General features: G+C 59.9%; 1 protein-coding gene across 1 annotated transcript; it reads right to left on the minus strand.

Annotated features, from left to right (window-relative positions):
- Positions 1 to 633: 633 nt before the first annotated feature.
- Positions 634 to 23,400, minus strand: ADSS1 (adenylosuccinate synthase 1). Its single transcript, XM_003902334.4, has 13 exons — positions 23,141 to 23,400; positions 12,869 to 12,971; positions 9,275 to 9,337; positions 8,321 to 8,371; positions 7,883 to 7,949; positions 6,939 to 7,046; positions 6,729 to 6,810; positions 6,406 to 6,532; positions 5,642 to 5,796; positions 4,447 to 4,571; positions 3,405 to 3,502; positions 1,933 to 2,082; positions 634 to 1,005 (listed from the first exon to the last, which is right to left on the minus strand). The coding sequence occupies exons 1-13, from the start codon at positions 23,330 to 23,332 to the stop codon at positions 953 to 955; spliced, it is 1,374 nt and encodes a 457-aa protein (XP_003902383.1). The 5' UTR covers positions 23,333 to 23,400; the 3' UTR covers positions 634 to 952.
- Between the last annotated feature and the right edge of the window lie 761 nt (positions 23,401 to 24,161).

The raw sequence follows: 24,161 nt of genomic DNA on the forward strand, positions 1-24,161 counted from the left end.
GGTCAGGAGATCAAGACCATCCTGGCGAACCCGGTGAAACCCCGTCTCTACTAAAAAATACAAAAAACTAGCCGGGCGAGGTGGCGGGCGCCTGTAGTCCCAGCTACTCGGGAGGCTGAGGCAGGAGAATGGCGTGAACCCGGGAGGCCGAGCTTGCAGTGAGCTGAGATCCGGCCACTGCACTCCAGCCTGGGTGACAGAGCGAGACTCCGTCTCAAAAAAAAAAATAAAATAAAATAAAAAATAAAAATAAAAATACAAAAATTAGCTGGGCGTGGTGGCGGGCGCCTATAATCCCAGCTACTCGGGAGGCTGAGGGAGGATAATCGTTTGAACCTGGGAGGCAGAGGTTGTGGTGAGCTGAGATTGCGCCACTGCACTCCAGCCTGGGCGACAGAGCAAGACTGCATCTCAAAACAAAACAAAACAAATAAACAGAAAAACCATATTTAATTCACTTGGTCTCTTATATGGGCTTGTTCTATTTAATTTTCTGAGTAAACACAAGGCTTGGCTTTGTGACCCAAAAAACATGGGCAGCTCTTAGGAAGCTGCATCGTCCAGACTCCTGTCACAGTGAATTGTTGTCTTTCAGTGTTTAAAAGCAATAAAGACAAAGTCAAATCAAACATGTAATGACTGCTCCCATTCAGTGGCCATTGGAGATGTTTATTATGACACTGCTTCAGCTGGACACGCAACCATGTGACACTAATGTGTCATAGAAGGTCTCTGCTTTGAGCACTTTGGCTCATTTTAAATAGCAGAATTTTAAAAAATATACACAAGGCTGGCTTTCCAATGTTTAAAATCATTGTAGAAACCAACAGGTTGAACAGAAATAGAAAAATACAGAAAACAGCTTTCCTGCTTTGGTGTCGGTTGTGGCTGCCGAGGAACGTGATTGCTGCTGTTTCGCTGCCAGGTCTGTTGGGATCAGCTCAGTCTGTGACTAAAACAGCTGGATCATTGACTCTCTTGACTTGCCAACACCAACCCATTTGACTGAAAAAGCAGAAAAGACTGTTATGATATACACTGGAGGCAGAAAATTCAGAAAAGTTTTCTTTAGCGTTGTATCTTTCTGTGTAGTTCATCTGGTAAAAAGGGCTATTTTCTCTCCAAATGGAGACAGTTCTAATTTTTAAGTTATAAAGGTAGTGCAAGCCGGGCGCAGTGGCTCATGCCTGTAATCCCAGCACTTTGGGAGGCTGAGGCGGGTGGATCATGAGGTCAGGAGATCGAGACCAGCCTGGCTAATATGGTGAAACTCCGTCTCTACTAAAAAAAAAAAAATTAGCTGGGCATGTGACGGGCACCTGTAGTCCCAGCTACTCGAGAGACAGGCATGAGAATCGCTTGAACCTGGGAAGCAGAGGTTGCAGTGAGCCAAGACCGTGCCACTGCACTCCAGCCTGGGTGATAGAGCCAGACTCTGTCTCAAAAAGAAAAAAAAAAAAATCTTATCTATCTATCTATAATTAAAAAAAAATAAAAATAAATAAAAAAAAAGAAGGTTGCGCATGTTGGGGGACTGATCCTCCCGCAGCAGAAAACAGGAGTCTCTTCCCTTCTCCCTTGGAAATGGCAACCTTAGTTACTTAGTGACTCTCCCTGCAGGCCCTTTCTCTGTAGGTGCAAACACCCCTGGGCTATGAGAGTAAACATACGACACAATCATATGGCTGGCATGTGACCCATCTGTTGTTCTGGATGCGGAGATGCAGGGGCTCCTGGCAAGGTCACACCCACACCCTGGCCACAGGAGCCGCGCTGCCCCAGCTCTGAGTCCTCCTCCCCTCCTGCCATCCAGTATATTCACTTGGTGACCACACTTGGTTTTCTTATTGCTCACCAAGCCCTGCGCTGGGATGTGGGCCCCTTGGGGCATCCAGGGTGCAGGGAGGGTGGCTGGGGATGCAGGGCACCCACCTGCGACTCCCACGTGATTCTCCACAAAGCGGATGTAGTTCTGGGCCTGCGGGGGCAGGTCCTCCCACCTCCTGGCGCCTGTGGTGTCTGCTTTCCAGCCAGGCAGCGTTTCATATTCGACTTCGACCTTCTGAAGCATCTCCTGGTTAGCTGGGGGAAGCGCACAGGAGATGAGTGGGGCCCACAGACCTCTCTCCTATCACCAAGGAAGCAAATATTTGGTGACACGGCCACCCCCATTGAGGGCCTCCTTGTTCAGGGACTCAGCAATGAGGAAGGCAGCAAGTGGGCACGTGGCCCAGTTTGATTTTCTCAGTGTTGGGTGGTGAGCAGGGGACAGCAGTGGGGCTCAGACACTGACTACATGCCTTCCAGACCAGAGGGACATGACACATATGTGCTACTCACTCTGCTAGAACCTCCACTGTGACATCAGCTGAGGCACTCCAAGCCTTGGCTTGGAAATTCTGAGACTCTAGAATCCTGAAGCACTAAGGGATCCTGAAGCATCTATGTCCTCCCACCCCAAGAACATCAGCTCCCAGAGGGCAGGGACCTCCGCTCTGTGCAGGACTCCGTGGCTCATGGTAGAAGACGACCACCCTTACAGATGGAAGATGCTGGAACACAGGTTCTTGCTGCAAATGTGTTTGAGCCTTGGAGCCAGTCAGTGTTTGCATGTCCTCCTGGGACCCTGGACCACCATGAGGAGACCTTGCAGGCCTCAGCAGTGCATCCTCTCAAAGGTCAAGGGTCAGGAGGTTCAGGGACACTGCCTGCAAGGACACACACGGCTCCTGTGGCCAGGTGGCCCTCTGTGGTCTACACAGATCTGCTGAATGGAGACCAGCCAGGGGCAGCTCACCCAGGGCCGCTGGGGAGGAAGCCATTGTGGGGGTCAGAACATGACCCTGGACTGAGGTTGAGGGGGCACGTCCAGATGCACACGAAACTGTGAAACCCAGGAAAATGGCATCTCCTTCACGCTTTCCAGAAGAAGGGGTACACGGGAGCAGGGATCCCAGTTAGATCTTTAAAATCTCACCACAAAGCATATTTTCTCAGATGAAATAGTCATCCTGTACATCTGGATAGAGCTTTAGGTTTTCCAGAGCTGACTGCATCCACTAACTCCTGTGTGCCTCCCGTGGCTCCCTGCAGGTGGGCCTTTTCCCCAAGGCAGCTGAAGGACCCCCAGGGTCCGAGGCGCGTAGTCTGTCCCCCTTGCCATTCCCATAGCACTGGAAGGCGCCTGCAGCCACCCCTGCCCGGCCAGGCCTCCCAGGGAACATTGTGGTGAGAAACCCATGAGAGGCGAAAGCCATGATGGAGGCTGGTCCCTGGAGGCAAGCTGCTTGCCCTGTGTCCTGTGAATGTGGGAACTGTCCCCTCTCTGAGAAGTCACAGGTCCCATCTATTCCAATACCCATGAAACGGCCCAATGGGCAGAACGGCTGCCCCACTTCACATACCTGGGAAATAGGGAATCCTCTTCCCGTTCAGCTTGTACGAGATGCCGACTTTAATCTCACCCAGTACATCCAGGATGTCCAGCTTCGTCAGGGCCAGCCTGTGGAAAGCCAAGGGGCCAGGCAAACCCACGAAGTGGTCAGCAATGCTGAGGTTTCTTCCATTTGCTTTTCACCTCTCACTTCTGTTATTTATAGCAGGGGTCCCCAGTCCCTGGGCTGCAGACCAGTACTTGGTGGTGGCCTGTTAGGAACTGGGCTGCAGAGCAGATGAGTGGCAGGCAAGCTAGCACTACAGCCTGAGCCCTAGCACACGGCGAGGCTGGCGCCATGAACCCTGCGTTGCACATAAGGAAAGTGAGGGTCAGGGACCCCAGACGCCACACCCTCAGCTACTAGGTTCCTCTGCTTCCTGTTGCTGGGTTGGCTCTACCCACCCAGGAGGGGTCTGGTTAATTCTCGAGGAATTTTGGCTGATGCTGTCAACCCTGGTGGAAGATGTGTGACTCACAGCCTTGGCCTGTCTGACTGAGCTGGAGAGGAAGCCGTGAGCCCAGCCATCACGCAAAGCCTCTTTCTGATCCCTGGGAGACAGCCTGAACAGCTGGGGAGACAGCCTGAACAGCTGGGGAGCCTGGGCCAGTCTGTGAGGAGCAGAGGGGCCTGCAGAGTGGACGCCTTGACAGGCCGGCACCAGTGCTTCTGTCCTCCTAGCAGGATGACGGTGCATCCTTTCGTCCTGGGGACTTCCGGTCTCCACATGAAGCATTTTAACCTTTTACAAGTGCCGGAACGCCCTCATCCTTCACGGCATCAGCCCTGGGGTGGGAGTTTGTGCTCCCAGGGCTGGCTGCAACACACCCTGCACAGGCCTCCATACCGCTAACCCCTGGGCCGTGCTTTGTGGAAGGGTCGAGATCAGTGGGAAACCTTGTCCAAGGAGACTTGGTGGCCCTCAGCCCCTGCGTCAAGTGCTGCTTGCCTCTGCAGGTGTCGGGAGTCAGGGACGGTCCCAGTGGGGATGGCAGCAGCATGGGTTGCTTACGCAGTGAATCCATTGACCATGTGAGCATATCTCAGAATCATCAGGTCGAGCCAGCCACAGCGCCTCTTCCTGCCTGTGGTCACCCCCCACTCGTGGCCGCGGGTCTGCAGCAGGTCTCCAATCTCCTACATGAGAACAGGGCAGATGTCACGTGGACTGTGGTGGGGGCCTTGTGCGGCCTGGCCCTGCTGCTCCCCCACCTCCCCCTTCCCACACGCAGATCTCAGAATCCCTGAGGCTGCCCCGCCTCCGCCGACAGTCCTTACGTCCAGCTCCCCCACATCCCCATGTCCATGGTAAGCCTGTCCGGCAGCTGAGGCTCACAACGGGCAGGGCCTGGCCCACAGTGCCGTGTGAGCCGGTGAGCACTCTTCCTGAACACACCAGACCACTAGGCTTTGTGAGCTGGGGAAGGCACTGGCAGCCTTGCCGTCTTCCCCTCCTGCCTTGGGCAGCTGGGGGAGGTGGGCCTGGCCCTGCAGCTTGGCTTTGGGGGTCAGGGGTGTGTGTATCTCCTAACACCTATCCCTGTACCCTCTCAAGCCTCTCTGGAGAGCATCCGCCCCTCCCTGTGTTGGCTCTCCCAGCACCTGCCCTTCCTCCTGCTCAGGCACAAGGGCCATGTCCTTGCCCTACCAAGGGTCACAGGTTGAGGCTGAGAGAGGAAGGCTGGGGCCTCCTGAGGATTCTGGGGCCACAGCAGCTTCCAGAAACCTTCCTGAGGCTGGAGAGCTGGGTGGGGTTGTGGGGCCTGGCTTTCAGCCCCAGTTCTAGCTTGGTTGTGACAGAGGACCGCCCCCAACCTGGGGACAAGGCCGAGGGAAGGTGCTTAGTGTCCTCCCTGAGCCAAGGTGAGTCCACCAGCTACCCCAAATGAGGGTGTCCTGAGGAGCTGCAAGGCGCCCCCACTTGGCTGTGGGCCTCACACTCCGAGGGGAGTGAGGTCATGTGTACATGTGTCCATGTGCACACCCTGTGTGAGCTCACGTGCTGCGGCCGTGGGAATAGGCCCACCCCAGTGCCTCTTACTAAGCCCCACCCTGGCCTGCACAGCAGGAAGGGCCCTGGTAGGAGATGGGGAAATGGTACAGGCAGGGTCCCCACAGCCCCCACCCTGGCACTGCTCACCCCACCCCTGGCACCGCTGCCGGGCCTCCCTGTCCTCCCATGGGGTCCTGAGGGCCTCGGGACTCACGTTGATCTGTTCGGTGGGGAAGGCCCCGATGCCCACGCGTGTGGTATAGGCCTTCACCACACCATACACGTCACCTATGTTCTGCGGGGGAATGCCTAGGCCTGTGCACACGCCGCCCACGGTGCAGTTGGATGAAGTCACAAAGGGGTAGGTCCCTGCAAGACAGAGCAGGTTAGGGGGCTACCTGTCATCCCCTGTAGATTACTCCACCCAGCCCAAGAGGCCTTCTCAGTAAAGGGCAGCGGGCAGTTCAGACCATGGGGGGTCCCCTCTGTGGGGGTCGCTAGCCTGTCCTGGGGGAGTGGCTGAATGGGTGCTGTGTGCTGGGCTATGTGGCTCACATAAGAGTCTGGGGTGAGGGGAGGGAGAAAGTTGCCCACAGCATGGCCTGAGGTGGCCAGGCCGCCTTGGGGGTGAGGGTAAGCTGGTGCGCCTGTGGGGGTGAGGACAGGATATGGCTGTACAGACCGTCGGAAGGGCTGGCTCTGACCCACCTTGCCAGGCTCCCTGGCCCCACCCCTGACCTTGTCACCTTGTCACCCTGTTCTTTCATCTCTAGCCCAGCCCTTTCTCCTCTCCCTTCCCTTGCTGACAATAGGAACACTAAGGACATGAGGATCATTTCCATGAGCATGGATGGCACTGTGGCCTTGGAAAGCGGGTCTGCCCCTCCCTCCCCCATCTGTTCCCACAGTTCTCTCATGAGCTGGCTCCTCCTGGCAGGTGCACGAAGGTCGCTGGCACGCACATCCTCCCGGACATACCGAAGTCAATGTCGAGGAGGGCGGCATTGGCACCCTCCACCAGGATCTTCTTGGGGGGGCCATGGAGTGCCTCATACATAAAGTAAACACCATCTCGGACCATGGGTCTGATCCGCTCAGCAAAGCCCTGCAAGGAAGGACCAAGCAGCAGAGTGAGCCTGTGACCTGGGGCAGAGGAGTCCTGCGTCCCCAAGAAGGTTGGCCAGCCCATAACAATGCCTAAGAACGGTTGTGCCCCAAGGGTGTTCAACGAGCACCAGGTAGGACAACCAGCCTCCCTGGAGGGGCACTTCGCAGCCCCCACACTGCGGCCCCGGCTTCACCTTGAGCCTTTTGAGTTGGCCTTCAATGTCTATTTCCAGGGTGGGGAACATCGACTGGTGCTGGTGGGCCAGGTTCTTGAATCTGCACAAGGGACAGTCATTGTCACCCCGTCACGGTCCACACTGGTCCTCAGGGCCCTCCCCACTAGCCACAGACCCTTCTGGCAACCTCTCCCCATCCTCTCCCGGGACTGCAGATGGCTCAAGTACCTGGAGGAAAACTCATCGAAATCTGACAGGAGGTCGCAGATGCGGAGGCCCGTCCGGGCAGCTTTGGAAGAGTAGGTGGGTCCGATTCCCTTCTTGGTGGTGCCTATACTGAAAAATGAGGAGGGGGTGTCCATGAGAACCCAGGAGCCCCAAGGAGCTCAGGCATCCCACTGAGGCCATGACCCCCGCCGGCTCATGACTCCAGTGCTCACCATTGCCGCCTGTGTCTGGCTGAGCTGTGAGTGTGTGCAGTGTGGGTGTACGCACTCGCATGGATGTATGTACTGGTACGGTGTGTGCCTGTGTGTGGATGTGTGCACACCGAGTGTGTGCCTGTGTGTGGATGTGTGCACACGGAGTGTGTGCACGTGTGTGAGTGTATGTAGGTGTGGCTGTGTGTACTTTTGTGCATTTGTGTGGGTGTGTGGGCTTGTGCGGTGCGTGCACATGTGCATACCTGTGCGAGCATGCGTGGGCGTGTGGTGTGTATGTGAGAGCACGAGTGTGTGCCCTTGCCTGTGTGAGAGTGTGAGTGGGTGTGTGATCACCTCTCTGAGGCAGGACACTCATCTGCTTCACTCCTGTGTCCTTGGCACATCTGAGGTTCTACTAAACTTTTTTAGTGTTCCTCATGTCCTCCCTGGGGCCTGTGTGGAGTCAGGAAAGGTGGTGGGTGTGACAGGCTACAGTAGGGCTTATGCACTCCTGTGGGGGGCTGCGTGGCAGTGACAGCCAGCAAGGACAGTGTGCAACCCCAGAGAGAGACGGGCTGGCTCGTCTGGGGGTTGGGTGATGCACTGTGGAATTTTGACAGGTGCCATTCTCCAGGGGCTTTGAGTGGGTTGAGGTACCCTCCTCGTGCCCAGGACCAGACACACCCCACAGTCTACCAGCTTGCGGGCCCAGAAGACTCCCTGAGGGTGAGAGTGTCCCGGCAGACTTACTTCTTCCCCTCTTGTGCCTGGCGCTGCACTTCCTGAAGTCCATCGACAGCCTGGTGAAAATCGAACACTGTCGGGTGGGCCAGGTGAGGGCACCAGGGAACGGGAGAGAAGCAGAGGACAGATGTTTACACATGGAACTCACCTCCTGCTGGCCTGAGTCTCCTGGGAAGGGGGTGGTCAAGATTTCAAAGAGGACAAACTGGGGTGTGACCATGAGTGTCTGGGGCTCAGTTTCCCCATCTGCAAATGGGCTAGGGATCCCTGACCCAGCTCCCACCTTGAAGCTCTTTAAAAAGGATAATGTACAAGCTAACGGAGCCATGTGGAACAAGAAGGCCTTGGGGACCTCCCTGATCTTGGTGGCCGTGGAGGAGCAGGGCTGGCTGGCAATGGTGGGGGCAGGAGGGGCTGTTCCCTGTACCCCAGTGGGAAACGTACCAAGGTGGGCTCTGTCAGAGATGATGAGCCTCTTCTCCCAGTCCTTCAGGCCTGTGGGGACACGGCACGCAGGTGGGTCAGTGTTCACTGCAGCTCACACGTGAGAGGCCAAGGCTGGGCTAGCTCGCCCGGCTCCCATCCAGGTAAGGCATGTGGGGGCCGACAGGGCCACCTCTGTTGCACAGCAAGCAGCAGGCCCGCCCCTCATTGCCTGCTCCCCAGCTGAGGCTCCCGGACCCTCACTCCACCCCCCGCCGGGATGCCCACTCTCATGCCTGCAGGCTTCACCCCTCCGGGGTGGGGAGCCGGAGCTGGTGTGAGTGCCTGGCCTTCCTCCCTACCTGCAGCCACTCTGAAGGTGACCTGCCCCCTCAGGGCCTCAGTCTGGGTACCCCCTGGTGCCCATGTCCCCAGAATCACATTCTCCTTGTTCTTTTCACACCCATCCCACCTTTGAGCGTGAGGCTGGAGCTCAGCGTCCTCCCAGACCCACTCAGGCTGCTGTCTGTCCCTACCCACACTAGGTCTGCCTTGCCCACACCCCCAGCTGGTGGGTCTCGCTCACTGCCTGCAGGCCTCTGTGTGCCTGGCCAGATGCTCCTCAGAGCCCCCAGGAGCCACATCCTTCCCTGCAGGCATAATGAGCCCAGCAGTCCCCACTTCCCACTGGGTGTCTGGTCCAGGTCCCTGGCTCCTTCCCAGACTTCCTGACCTGAGTCTGCAGGTGCTACCTGGCCCTGTGATGCCGAGGCTGCCAGCGTCTGAGGCCTCTGGGTTGCCTGGCTCACTCGTTTTCTGCACAGGTAGAGCCAGTGATGAGCTGAGCCAACTGTGTTGGGAACCCACCCCCGCCAGTCCCCTCCGCGGGAGAAACCCTCAGAGAGGCTCCAGCCAACACAACCTCTCAGGGCACCGTGTCTGGGACAGGGCAAGTCTGCAGGAGCTTGGACTTACCTTTCTTTTCATTCTTCTCTGCTTCCTCAAACAAGCCCGGCAAGTGGATGACCACCCCGTTGCCTGCATGAGAGACAGAGGCATGAGACAAGAGTTGTGTCCCAGACATTGGAAAACGTACATTAAGAACAGCATGAAGTGAATGGGTACAGTGGCTCATGCCTGTAATCCTGGCACTTTGGGAGGCTGAGGCAGGAGGATCCCTTGAGGTCAGGAGTTCAAAACCAGCCTGGCCCACATGGTGAAACCCCATCTCTACTAAAAATACAAAAAAAAATCTGGGCATGGTAGTGCGTGCCTGTAATCCCAGCTACTGGGGAGGCTGAGGCAGGAGAATCACTTGAACCTGGGAGGCAGAGGTTGCAGTGAGCTGAGATCCTGCCACTGAACTCTGGATGACAGAGTGAGACTGTCTCAAAAAGCAAGCAAGCAAACAAACAAACAAAAACAACCCAGCATGAAATGGGCACACCTATGTTCACAGCAGCATTATTCACAGTAGCCAAGAGCTGTCCATTGACAGATGAATGGATAAGCAGAACATCGTCTATCCATATAATGGAAAAGTATTCAGCCTTAAAATAGGAAGGAAATTGTGACACAGGCTGCAACGTGGAGGGGCCTCGAAGACATGATGCTGAGTGAAATAAGGCAGTTACAAACGGACACAAACAGGATGATTCCGCTTATATGAGGCCCCTGGAAGAGTCAAATTCATAGAGATCGAAAGTAGAATGGGAGGCACCAGGGACTGGGAGAGGGAGACTGGGGAGTTGTTTGATGTTTCAGCATTTCAGTGTGTGAAGATAAGAAAGTTCTGGAGATGGATGGTGGTGATGGTTGCAAAACAATCACATTCCTTGGTATTTAAGGAGCTGAAAATTGATGTCCCCGCAGAAACCTGCACATGGATGTTTAGAAGCTCTATTCATGGCCGGGCGCGGTGGCTCAAGCCTGTAATCCCAGCACTTTGGGAGGCCGAGACGGGCGGATCACGAGGTCAGCAGATCGAGACCATCCTGGGGTGAAACCCCGTCTCTACTAAAAAATACAAAAAACTAGCCGGGCAAGGTGGCGGGCGCCTGTAGTCCCAGCTACTTGGGAGGCTGAGGCAGGAGAATGGCGTAAACCCGGGAGGCGGAGCTTGCAGTGAGCTGAGATCCGGCCACTGCATTCCAGCCTGGGCGACAGAGCGAGACTCCCGTCTCAAAAAAAAAAAAAAAGAAGCTCTATTCATAATTGCCGGAACTCGGCAGCAGTCAAGAGGCCCGTCAGTAAACAAAAGGAGAAGTCAGCGGTGGTCCCTCCAGACAGTGGAGTATTATTCAACACTGAAAACAAATGAGCTATCAAGCTGTGAAAAGATGTAGATGAAAGTTAAATGCATATTACTGAGTGGAAGAAGCCAATCTGAAAAGGCAACATACTGTACAATTCCAACTCCAAGATTCTGAAAAAGGCAAAACTACGGAGACAGCATGAGTGGCTGCCGAGGGTTGAGGAGGGAGAGATGAACGGGTTGAGCTCGGAGGTTTTTAGGACAGTGAAAAAAGTCTGTATGATACTCTGGTGGCAAATACACAGCATACATTTGTCCAAACTGGCAGAATGTACAGCACCAAGTGTGAACCTTAAGGTGACTGTGGATGCTGGGTGATGGTGATGTGTCAATGCAGGTCCATCGATTGTAATAAATGCACCACTCTGGTGGGGCATGGAAGCTCTTGCCTATAATCCCAACACTTTGCGATGCTGAGGCAGGAGGATCACTTGAGGCCAGCAGTTGGAGACCAGCCTGGGCAACATAGCAAGACTCCCATTTCTTTAAAAAAAAAAAAAAAAGCGTATATGTACTAGCTGAGTGTGGTGGCACAAGCCTGTAGTCCTGGCTACTTGGGAGACTGAGGCAGAAGGATCCCTTGGGCCCAGTAGGTTGAGGCTGCAGTGAGCTAGGACTGTGCCATTGCACTCCAGCCTGAGTGACACAGCGAGACGCTGTCTCAAAACAAAAAACAAAACACAAATATACCCCTGAGCTCTAAACCCTTTGCTTGAAGACGAAGCCCTTCAGGAAGCCCTGCTGCCTCTCCAAGGAGCCCCTTTCCCTTTGCCAGTTCCTGCTGAGGCTGGCCATGGCACAGGCTCAGCTGAGGGAGACAGGACTTCAGTCCAGACAAGAGTGACCTGGAGTCTACGTAAGCCACAGTGAGCACAAAAGGTCACCCAAATGCCACGGCATCCTAAAATAAACACGTGGCAGAGGCCCGGAGTGTCGCAAGCTGAGGGTGTCTGTGTGAGCCCTGGCACGTCCTGCCACTTGCTAAGCGGTGCCTCCTTGGCCTTGTTTCCCGCCATGTGGGGCCCAGGGCTGGGCAGGACGGGGCTGGCGGCTGGAGAAGGCTTCCTGCAGCACAACCGGGAGCGGCCAGCCAGCGCTACTGCCCAGTCTGCCAGGGCCAGGGGCTCCCGCGACATGGCGGGCAGGCCACCTCACTGCTTAGGGCCTCCCTGCTGTGAACTAGGGACCGTCCCCACACTGTCCTAACTCCACCGCTGGGAGGGCCAGGGACTGGGTCTGCACCCAAGGGGACAGTCTTGGGTGAGTCACTCCAGCTCAGCCCCTGACCACACATGGCCCCTGCGGCAGCCACCTCTGCTCTATCTTCCTCCCGCTGCTCACATTCGACGGGCTCAGGCCCATGCCATCTGCTGAGCACACATCTGAGGCGCCCGAGCCCCCACTTCCTGACAGGCTGAGAAGGGGTCAGATACGTCAGAAGGATGGCCTTGCTGTAGTCTGGAAAGAGCTGGAAGGGAAAGTACAAGAAGGGGCCTGGCTGGCTTGGCCACTGGGATCAGGAAAAGCTTCTCTGAGCAAGGGGGTCTTGGGCTGAGAGCTGAGGCCAGGGTGCACAGTGCAGGCTTCTGACCAAGAGAGGGAGGGAAAGAGAGCCACGGAACCCTGGGGGCAGAGGTGGCTCGCCTCTCGGAGCACTGAGTGGTCACCCGTGGCTGCAGTGAAGTCCACAGGGAGGGGCTGTGTCCGGACCCAGGAGGGGGCAGGCGATGTAGAAGTAGGTCCCTCTGCAGCATGGACTGGGAAGGGGCTGGAACCAGGGCTGCCAGGTGGCCACAGCAACCCAGGCAAGAGGACGGCCATATGGCCCGGCAGGGCCAGGAAGGGCATGGCCTTGTCCACATAGCCTGGTCGCCACGCAGCAAGAAGCCAGGCCTGTCGCAAGCACATGCTCACTCACAGGTATGCACATGCAGTCACAGGCACGTGGGCGTGTGGTCTTGCAGAGTGTGTGCACGCGAGGGATCAGGGATCAGGCACTCCCGCTCCTGCGGGTGGATGTGACTCTGCCCTCCTCCCATCAGCCCGGTGTCCTCTCAGCTGTGTTCCCAGCCCAGGCCTGGGCTATGCAGGTTTCTATGCACCAGTGCCTGGTGGGGCAGGTGGAGGCCAGGGTCCAGCCTCCTGCTAGAGCCGTCATCACCAGGCTCTGGTACCCTGTACCCCTGCGAGTGGGGATCCTGGGCTGGCTGACACCGCCTTTCCTGCTCACATACAGGTGGGGGCAGGGTACTCACCAATGAAGGACACAGCCTTGGTGTTGATGATGCCGCTGGGCAGTAGGTGGAAGTCATACTCCTTCCCATCCACCACCACCGTGTGGCCAGCGTTGTTGCCCCCCTGGAACAGAAACCTGGCTGAGCTGAAGGCACTTGGGTACTGAGGACCCCCCGGACACGGACTGACCCACAGGTGGCTTCCTCTGTCCCTGCAGGGCACTGCTGTTGGATTTTGGGGTGCCTGGTTCGGTGGCCAGCTCTGCTGCGTCTGTGCAGGACTGGGATGTGAGCATCCTGCACCATGCAAGGAGTGCAGCCGTTTGGTCAGGGGCCTATGTTAGAAGGGTCTGGCCCAGGCTGGTGCCAACACTTCCAGGTGGCTTGGTACAGGTCTCTGCAGCCACAGGCCCCACTCTGGAGCTCGCTCCTTTCATGCAGGAGTGAGGGCCCAACCCTTCCGCAGAGCATGAATTCAGCCCCCGCCACAGCCCAACCTGCCCTCACCCTCTTTAGCAGGGACCCTTCCCTTTGAGCAGGTACCTCCCATCTAAAATGAAAAGGCAAAAGCTGTTCTGAGCCAGCCCTGTTCTGGGGAACACCCAGCCACAGGCTCCCCTCTCTGGGGGACTCCTGCTGCAGGTGGGGAGAGGGCCTGGGACTAGGATGTGCAGACTCAATCCCCTCCTGCCAGGAGATAGCCACATGACACAAGCAGACTGTGCCACCGCCCTGGACGCCACTGCCTTAGGCTCCCAAAGGGCCTCTTCTGCCAGTGGAAGCTGGAGATAAAGTAGGGACCCTCTCCAGGTGGGGCAACAACCAAAGCCCTCCTGCCTTTTGCTTGGCTCTGCTTAGCAGGGCACAGGTCCAGTGGGTGTCCGCTGCTGCCCCCACCCTCTGCTCCTACAGGCCAGGTGGGCTGGTGGCATGACAATTGCAGGGACACTCCAGCCCCAAGGCACAGCTCATAGGGCTCCCCTACATGTAGGCAGGAGTCCCCGCTTCACAGCTGAGGAAGGAGCAGCATCTCTGATGCCCCACAATGGCCCATTGCCCCTGAAGCCAGGCCCCCACCAATGGCAAGGGGTGTCCCTCCAGCACCTTTTGGTCTTCATGCCACCATAAGACACCCGTGTAGGCCAGGTGTGGCAGAGCCTGGAGGGAGTCCCAGAAGCTCTCACGAGAGAAGGCCAGGTCTCCAGCCCCACTTCCAGCCAGCCACAGGATGGCATGGGGGACCCTCCCTGTTGCCCTCTCTCCTTGAGCTCCACCTGGAAGGTGAGCAGGGTCCCGGCAGGGTGCTGGGGGACACACACAGATACCCTGCCCCACAGACTGGTCTGGCCTTTCCTTCACTACTGCCCTTTTGGGGCCCACTCTGTCTCCAGGACTCCAGAGTCCAGATCCAGCCCCACCTTCCTGCCTCACCTCCCAGCAGAAAAGCCCCCAACTTGTCTACCCATGAGGGATCCTCCCAGCCACACCGCACTGCTCTCTGCCCAGCAGGGGGGTCTCAGCTCCCCTCCCACCCTCACATGCCTGGCACTGGGATGTCCCACATAGTCTTTCCTACCTGCCCAGGCAGGACCCTCAGTGACGGCGGCCCCCTCCCTCTGCACTAGCTCCTCATGATGCATCTGGACAAGATTTACATGGAAAGAGCCCTGGCAGCTGGTGCCAGGGCAACCCTGGGGACAGAGGGAGGGCAGATCCGGAGATGCCAGGCAGGGCGCTCGCCCTCCTGGGACCTAACGTCACACATCGGGAGATTAGGCAGCACTCAGAGCCCTGAGGCCCCTTCCCAGGGCAGGAGTCCTCACCCCCACGCCCCGAATTCTGCCTGCCCTGCCTGGCTGGGCCCAGTCCTTGCAGGAAACCAGTTCAGGACAGTGGCTCTGGGCAGGGCGGTGCTGGGTGAACTGGGTGGGGATCCTGGGAGGTGGAGAGATGCAGGAAGCCTGCTGGCAGGAGGGAGGGTGATCTGAGGGCACCTGGAGGCCCTGGGGGAGCTAATGCTGCCAGGCGCCGAGGCAGGGTGGAGGTGGAGGGTCAGGGCACTTCCGCAGCCTGGGTGGGTGGGCGGGGCTCTCAGCCTGTGCCGCTCAGCAGACCCTGAGTCAGCCCTGGGCGTGCAGGTTCAGTCCATCGAGACGGGGCAGGCCCTGGCGTGACTGGAACAGACTCTGGGTTTGGGGGTCACCGCACCCTCCTGGAGACCCCCACCCTTACTCTGTCCTTGCCTTGGCACATATGTGGTGTGGTAATTCCTCTCCGCGGGGGTCACAGAGTAGGTTCATGCCCACGATTGCATCTGCTGCCTTTTGGGGGCAGTCAGGGGTGAGGTCTCTGAGGACAGGTAGGGAGACGGAGATAAGGGAAGCCTATCCCTTGTACAAAGCCCCGCCTGGGGTGGGCAGGCCTCGAGGGATGACCTGGCAGTCAGGGCAAGTGCTGCCTGCCACGGCAGAGTGCCCAGAGCCCATGTCAGCAGGCCCAGGGACACCCCGCTGGGCACACCCTGGCTCTGTTGGGGGCAAACACAGGCTCCTAGGAACAGGCATGGCTTGTCGTGGGCCAGTGGGTGTCCGATGACCCCCGGGCCAGGGCCAGTGCCAAGCCACTCCTGGGAGCAGGAGCCAGCCCAGGTCACTGAGCCTGAGGCCTGCTGACCCGCAGGCCTTCCCAGTTCTGGGGAGCCCAGGACGATGGCCCCGGAGAGACCCCAGTCTGTCCTCCCCATCACAGTTGAGGTCTCAGGATGTCAGGCTGCACAGGCACGTGGTGAGAGGTTGGGGACAAGAAGTCCTCCTGCCCTTCCTCCAGCTTCAGCCTGGGATTCCCACAGCAAAGGCGTCCGAGGAGGGCTGGACAAAGGGGGACAAAGGGAAGCTGGTACAGTCAGGCCGGGGCTCTGCACAAAGGCAGAGCCTTCAGGTCCAGGCCAGGGTCTGCCTTGCCATGGGAGCCACCAGCCAAGGCTGACCATGAGGCTGGCTGCTGAGGAGGGACCAAACATCAGGGCCAGCCCCGCCCTTCCTGGAGAGGGACTGGGACCTTCCCTTGGGGCTGCCTCGGGCTGCAGGTGGATGCCAGGCCCCTCAGCATGGTGTGCAGGGCAGTCGGGAGACTGTTGCCCTCTCACAGGGCTTTCTCCTCTTGCACAGACGCACCGGTGCCTCCAGCCCCACCGGTGTCCCTCCTCTCCTTTCCTGGCCCCTGCTGGCCCAGTAGATGGGTCTATGGATCCTGCCACAGGGGGCCTCTCAGGGTCTGCTTGTCCCAGGCAGCCCGGCCCTGAGCCCTAAGTCCTGTCACCATCCCCCCAGTGCTGAGCCCCCAGGGCAGCCGCGCTCACTCTGTCTTTCCTACCTCATGGAGATAAGTGATGGGCAGAAGAGCCAGGGTTGAGTGTGTGCCACAGGACAGCTCTGCTTAGGCATGGCTCCCACCACAGCCCCTCAGGCCAAGCTCCAGGGTCCTCATGTCCAGCTGGCAGGCCTCTCTCTGCCAGGCACCCCTCGGCTGCCCTGCTCCTCTAAAAGCAGAGCTGAGGCACCTGAGCTCAGGGAAGGCCATGGGCACATCCATCCTTCAGCCACCACTCAGGGTCCTCTAGGGGCTGCAGAGTCCTGCATTTACCTAAGATGCCCACTGCTGCCCCTACAGGTGGAGAGGAAGCCCAGGCCTGTTGCTCCTAGGAAAGGAGCCCCCTGCATGGCCAATGGGCTGAGCCACATGCTGTGAGCTGCCATGGGCGGTCACCCATGTTGCACACTGCACAACTCTGGGGGGTGCTGTCACAGAGCCATGGCATGAATGATGGCCCCTAGAGGTATAGCAGCTGCAGGGACACATCATGCCACCTTTCCACTGTTTGCCAGGTAAGGGACAGTAGATTAAGGTACGCCCCCAACTCTCAGAAGCACAGTGAGGCAAGGGTGCAAGTGAGAGAGAAGATACAAAGATGGACGGCGCAGAACACCTGCCTTGAGTGACCTGTACCCAAAGGCTCAGATCAGTCTGGGGGCCCAGAGTTAGGGGTACCCAGGGAGCCTGGTGGCCCCCTGGCACTTTCTACCTGCCTCCAGGTTTCTCCTGGGGTCTTCCCCTCTGTGGTGGAGCCTTGGGTCAGGACACTGGAGTCTCCCCTACCACTCTCTGCCTAGTCTGGCTGGTCACTCAAAGTCCCTAGGGGACATCCCTGCCAGCCGCCTCCCTGGTGGCAGGGAGTTCAGGAAAAGAGGCTGTCTCCATACTGGACGAGGGAAGAGGGGACAAGGCCCACTCAGGAACCAGACACAGCTCGGACCCCTGCTTTGTCCCTGTGGGTCTAGCCAACTCACCCCTCTGGGGGCCAGGGAAGGCACGGCCCTGTGGCCAGCCCTGTCCCCACTGCCCCACTCAGGACCCTCCCCTCCAGGAGGCTGTGCGCACCCTCAGACCACCCACAGCACATCTCGGGGCCGCTCCTCAGTCCTCCCACCATTGCTGCTCCCTCCAGGCATTTTATATATGTACCTATATTTATAAGTAAATATCTCTCTACATCTTTCTCCATATCATCTGACTATCTATAGTCTGCCAGGGCTGCCAAAACAAAATACACAGCCTGGACAGCTTCAACAATGGATTTTTTTTTTTTTTTTTTTTGGAGACATGGTCTCACTCTGTCACCCAGGTTGGTGTGCAATGGCGTGATCTTGGCTCATGGCAACCTCTGCCTCCTGGGTTCAAGCTGTTCTCCTACCTCAACCTCCCCAGTAGCTGGGATTACAGGCGCCTGCCACCATGCCCAGCTAATTTTTGTATTTTTAGTAGAGACTGGGTTTCACTTGGCCAGGCTGGTCTTGAACTCCTGACCTCAAGTGATCCACCTGCCTCAGCCTCCCAAAGTGCTGGAATTACAGATGTGAGCCACTGCACCCACCCGCTCCCCTCCAGGTGTTAAGGACCCGGCTCCTGCAGTCCTCCTGGGCAGGCAGGTGTGGCCTCCTGCATTTGACCTGTGGCTCCTCCAAGCCCTCTCCTCTCCCAGCGTCACCCTGGTTGGGCCTCCACAGGCACTGGGAAGGTGAGGTGTGGGCTGAGCTGGCGTGGAGTGGCCACTCAGTAGCTGGGGACTCCTTGGAGGCAGCCAGGGGAGGGCTGTGCTGTGACCTGGGGCTGGGCTGAGGGGCAGGGCCAGTTCCGGGGGCCTCTGCCCACCTCCTTGCCTCTGGGTTGCCACCCCGCAGCTCCTCCCCACCACGCCGGCGCCACGCTCCTCCCCACCATGCCGACGCCACGCTGCTGACACCTGCAAGGCCTCTACACACACAGGCTTTGTCCTTGCTCCTCACCTCCACACTGCCCAGATGGCGCATGCCCTGCCCCTGCACTGAGCTTGTCACCTGCGCGTGTCCCAGCCTTGCCCTCCAGCCATCGTCCTGCTCCTGTCCATCCCGTCCCTAAACCCTTGGGATGCCACCTGTCATCTGCCTGGCTTGGGGGCTGTCCATTGACCTTTGACCTGCCAGGGCCCCCTCCACTCCCGGCCCACTTGGCCACTGCCCTGCAGTCCACAGGCCCCTTAATGCCATGGATGACTCCTCTGGCCACAGCGTCTGCTTGGCCCAGTGTTCCCAAGGAGGCCCCTTTCTCTCCTGCGATGCAGCTCCCATCGTCAGCCCTACCTGCAACAGCACCTGGGACGAGGCTTGCTCCCTCCCATGCTCCAGAGCCTTCTCCCCACAGCATTAGCAGACTACATCTCTGACGGTGCCATGCCCCAACGCCACTGCACTCTGCCCGCTTCCCCCTCAGCCCTAGCTGTGCCAGGCCCATGCTATACCACCTCCTGGTTAAGCTCTCATGCAGGCTTGGGGAGGAGGGGACAGTGGAGTGGTTGTTTGCACCTCTGCCCCTGGAATGGGAACAACCAGCTCTCCTGCCTCTGTGTCCATCCCCAGCCCTGGCCCAGTGCCTGGCTGTCAGCGAGCTCACGCCAGACAGTGAAGCGAGCAGAGTGGCGAGCGCCGGGGGAGGCTGACGGTGCTTCTCAGAGGCTGTGAGGCTCCTGGGGCCCAACCTCTTGGCACTGGCACCCAATGGCAGTTTGTATGACAACTATGCCCGGCACAGAGCAAGGGGCCCTGGCGCCCAGTGTGCACGCACCTGTGACTACCAGTGTGGTGCGGTGGGTTCAGCCACTTACACTGTTTCACTCCCTTCTGGGCTCTGCTTGCAGGCTCCCACCATTCACTCATTCCTTCAACCCAGAGGAATTGTTCTCTGCCCCTTTTGGTAGTGGGGTGAGGCCTGGGACAGAACCGACAGGTATGCAGGTCTCGGCTGCCTGGGACTGGTGTTCCCGCAATGAGGCAGGGCTGTGTTTAACTGCAGGGACCCTCTGTCCTGGAGCCATGGCCCAGTGACCAGCACCATCACCAGTGCAGAGGTGGGGTAGGGGAAGACCCCTTTCTAGAAGCAACCCCAGGCACTCCCCGGCCAAGGCAGCTGCCCCTCCGACTCCCAGAAGGTCTCTGGTGCACCCTGGAGCCTGAGGCAAAGCGTTACCTGATGGCCCCTTGGAGACAGCGCCCAGGGCCACGACAGCCACAGCACAGGGGCCCTCAATGCACAGGATGCCGGCTCCCACCTGGTGCTGCCACACCACAGAAGACACTGTGGGAACAGCCTGTGGTCTCACACCCCTGCATACATGGCCACAGCTTTCCACCCCTGTCCGCCAGCTGGACACGGGCTCTAGCTAGAGCTGGAGGGCATGGGAGGCTGGGAGTGCACTATGGAGACCCAGGGCAGGCCCCTTCAGCCCATGTATTGGGCATGGCCAGACATAAACAACCCAGTGCCCTGAGGTCTGCACTGCGGCAGAAGGACGGGGATTCTAAACCAGGCCAGGGCTCACCAGAGCCTTGTGGTCCTGGGCAGGGAGCCCAGTTATCCAGAGGAAGTAGCTTGGAGATGGAAGGAGGAACTAGGGGGTAAAGGCCAGGCACTGCCAGCCTGGGAATGGGGGTAGGGGAGGCCCAGCTGTGCCTGTCCTCAGCTGCCCATCTGAGGGGTACGAGCCGGACGTGCAGGCGGGGCACACAGGGGAAGGAAATGCCATGGACATGAGGGAGGAAGCACAGGCGGAGGTGCCTGGGGACCCCTCGGAAGTAGGATGGGGTGTCCGTGCCCAGAGAGGAGAGAGGGAACACAGGACCCCAGCACAGAGAGGCAGGCAACGTGACGTGGCCGCAGAGCAGGGAGGGCAGACCTGGCTCAGAGGAGACTCAGCCTGGAGGGGAGAGAGGCTCAGGAGCAGCCAGGGGAGCAGGCAAGGAGGAAGATGGCACAGTGGGGCCAGGGGGCATAGTGCAGCCTAACAGACCCAGAGCCACCCTGGAGTGGAGGAAGGACGGCCCAGGTGTGGAGGTGGGGGTGTGGGCACGAGGTGGGGGATGCACAATATAGGCTCAGCCTGGAGAAGGGAGGCTGTCCAGAAAACAGGTCCTAAAGGTGGACTCAAGGCGAGAGACTGTGGGAGGCGAGGACACTCTCAGGGGCCCCCAGGTGCACTCTGACCACAGGCCCCAAACGACCAGGATGGGAAAAGAATGAGGCGAGCCGTGCGGGGCTTTGGGCAGCCCCAGATCACCTCTGGGCAGGGTGGAAAGTCCATGTCCAGGGTGAGCAAAGCAGGGACTCTTGCCAAGTGCCAGGAACCACCAGGGGGTTTGGGAGCTGGGCTCGAAGTGATGGCTCTGCTGGTGCAGGCGTCAGCAGAGGGCAGAACCAGAGCCTGGGTGTGCAGAGGCTTGGGCAGCCAGGGAAGGAGCATAGCCAACACTCAGGGTGGCCCCAGGCCCAGGCGACCCTTCGGGGACTGGGGAGCAGAGCAGACTGGTTGCCAGGGCTGGTAGCTTCAGCCCTCCTGGCAGCCAGCCTGTCTCCCAGATGCGGCCCAGCCTGCTCTGCCTACTGCATGCACTTTTACCACCTGGAGCACTCCGCCCTTGCTCTGTCCTCTGCTCAGCCCCTCGAGTGAGAGGGCAAGGTTTGGCCTCTGTGTGCCTGGAAACCCCCATGTCGGGTACCTTCATCTGGCTTCAGGCATCCACACTCCAAGTAAGAAAAGAGGCAGTCTTCCCTGGGGAGATCCAGCCAGATCCTCACTCTGCCAGCCTCTGACGACATGGGGTGGTCAGACATGGTATGCATAAGAACAGGGGAGATGCTGGGAGCCCGGTGGCAGGGGAAAGCCCCCACCGCTAAGAGGAGAGATGGCACTGTGAGGTCGGGGATCACTGAGCATTCGCAGAGAGCCTGGGGCTGGGGCCCCAAAGAAGACAGGTCCCTGACCTTCCCTTTGCAGAGCAGCACCCCGCTGAGATCCAGCTCGGTCCCCGCACTCACGGGTGGGGACAAAGGGCCAGGCCCTTGGCTATCATGGTGGGCACGTGGCACCCGTGGGGGCTCCAAACGTGGCAGTGACTCTCATTCCTCCGCACTTGAGCCTCCGTTCCCCTGTGAAGGAGCTCTTCAGGATGCTCCTGCCTCACTGGCTTTTGAGGAGGCTGGAGGGGGACAGCTGTGGGCTCCAGGGACAAACCTCTTTTATTCCCACTGGCTTGGAGAGCCAGGCGCTCTCTCAGGCTGTGGGGTGGCCTGGCGGGGGCAGCCTGGTGGCCCGAGTGTGGGATGGGCTCCAGCCTGCTGCGCCCTCCGCGCTCCTGTCTGCAGCTGCGAGTGAGCGGGGCTGTGGGGGGACAGAGCGGGGGCACAGCAGGGAGGGCCCAGATCCAGAACCACCTCCACAGCTGGCAGTGGAGCGGGCTGAACGCTTGTAGAGCAGCTGTGGCGGCCCCAGCCCGCCCTGCAGAAGTGCACGGCGTCCACCAGAGCCGGCAGTTCATAGGGAGGGGCCTGGGCCTCACGGGAGCAGAGGTCTGAGGAGGGTGGGGAGCCGCGGCTGCCCCACGCTGAGGGCGCCCTGGAGGGTGAAGAGCCGTAGAGCGCTGGACACGCCCCCTGGCGGCCGGGGACGAGATGGCGGGCAGAGGCAGCGTGGAGGGAGCATGGGCGGAGGACCACCTCTAGGACCTGGGGGATCTGCGGCGCGAGAGACGAGCTTGCCTGCTGCTTAGGATGGAGAGCGAGTGGGGGAGGTCCCCCACCGTTCCAGGAAGAACTTTCTAGGAAGCCACAGTCCCTTCCGGCAGGATGGGCTCAGACAGCCCTGAGCCACGCAGGGTGCTGGGGTGACTCCCTTCTCTGACAGGGATCGTCGCGAGCCCCAGCCCTCCTCTCCGGAGCTCAGGAAGGAGGCCACAGAACCCGGAGAAGCGGCTGTGCAGGGGCCCTTGTTCCATTATTGGCAACAGCCCCAGGCGGACTCCAAACCCCAGACGCATGCGTCCCAAAGTAGACCCCTTTGTGCCTGGAGCTGTAAGTCAGCCCATGGGCAGCAGACTTGGCTGCCCTGGCATGGGGCAGGCAGCTCCAGGGTGGCAGCCGAGAGAGTGCCCAGTGTCCAGCTCAGTCAGAACAGATGGGGGCGCTGAGAGCAGCCGCGGGCTGTCAGAGGCCCCGCCCTCGGCCCTGGGGGACAAAGCGGGTCTGGCCTCCTCGGTGGCACTGCCAGCCACCAGGTCACCCTGGCCAGAAGTCTGTGGCCCTCCCTCTCCCCTGTCTGGCTAGGATCATCCCAAGCACCCTCCCTCAGGCCCGGCCCCAACCGCCCCCCAGGACGGCCTGGCCCCCTTCCACCTCTGCCTCTCCTTGGCTGACTCACCGGGGTCAACCCCACCCAGCAGGCAGCTTTCACCCCCTCCACCACCTGCCGACCATGCGGGGAGCCAGCTAAGCCCTGTCCCAGACCCAGACAGGCCCCAGGTGATCACTGCAAATGAGGAAGGGGGGTGTCCCGAGGGTCCTCAAACCACCCTGGGGCTGGGTCCTCCGGTTCCCCCATGGAGGGTGCAGCGTCACGCCGATGGCATGCGCCACCCCCTGAGGATCGGGTGTCCCCAACTCAGCGACTTGTATTTATAGCTGTGCCCTGGCCAGCTGCCCAGATGGTGGAGGAGGGGGTGGGTGGAGGGAGGGCGGTGTGTGTGGGTCGGGGGTTGTGTAAGTGGTGCGTGTGCGTGCATGGGTGGGGTGGCCCTGGGAAAGGTGCTCCTGGAGGGAAGGCATCCAAGCGGGTGAGTGACCGGCCAGGGCATGGGAGGACAGGGGCCGTCTGGGTCCGGGGAGGGGGGCTCGCTGGGCGGTGGGGGAGGGACCCGGCGCCCCAGCCCGCACCTGGCAGCGGCTGATGATGTCGGCGTCCGTGGCCAGCAGGTCCACCACCTTGCCTTTGCCCTCGTCCCCCCACTGCGCGCCCAGCACCACCGTCACGCGGGAGCCGGTCGCCGCCGCCTCCTGCTGCAGCCGCCCCCGCTTGACGCCGCCTGCGCCGGGGGGCCGGTCGTTGGAGGCTCGGGTCCCGGACATGCTGGCTCGGCTCTTCCGCTGCGCTGGCCCGGCCCGGAGCCCGCCGCCGCCGGCGTCCGCGCCATTAAATGGAGCGGGGCCGGGGCAGGGGGCGGGCCGGGGGCGGGCCAGGGCGGGCGCAGTGACGCCCCGTTGACCTCCGGCCGCCAAATCCCCGCCCCTTCGCAGCCGCCCGGGAAGCCCAGTTGAGTCTCGAGCACTTTAGAGGTGAGGGGGCGCGTAGACCGACGGCCAGGCAGGCAGAGGGCCTGGGGCGCCCCACGACTTTGCCAACGGAGGCAGTTTCTCGCTAGGCCGTCGGGGACCAGGGCTTGTGCACCGCGACCTCACCCCGCCAGGCCCCTGCCGGGCCCAGGACTTCGGGGTTCCAGCAACTGCGGAGGTGGTCATCCCCTCCAGGGAAGGAGTGCGGTTTGCAAAAGGGGATCTGCGTTCTGCACCCCACCTGGAGGGTCCGCACTCTCGGGGAGCGCACCTGCCCCGCGCGGAACCCCGAGTCCCCTGGGCGCGCGCGCGCGCGCCCTCTGGCGGCCGCGAAGAGCCGCGCAGCGCGTGTGTCCCAGCAACTGCACGCACCTCGGCCCCACGGCAGGGGCCCTGCGTCCCGCCCCGGAGCGCTGTGGCTCGGGCCTGGCTGTAGCGAGCAGGCGGGCTCCAGCATGGAGCTCCGGCCCTCAGCACCCAAGTCTGGGGTAAAGGGACCCATGCTGTCAGCGTCACCTGGCTGGCATGGGAGCAACCCCCAGGGATGCACACCAACGTGGGGCCCAGGTTTCCAAGAGGCCCCACTCCAGACCTTCCCGTCCCAGCCTGTGGAGGGACCAGGCCA

This window comes from Papio anubis, chromosome 7 (genome assembly GCF_008728515.1).
Source record: "Papio anubis isolate 15944 chromosome 7, Panubis1.0, whole genome shotgun sequence".
Classification (NCBI taxonomy): domain Eukaryota; kingdom Metazoa; phylum Chordata; class Mammalia; order Primates; family Cercopithecidae; genus Papio; species Papio anubis.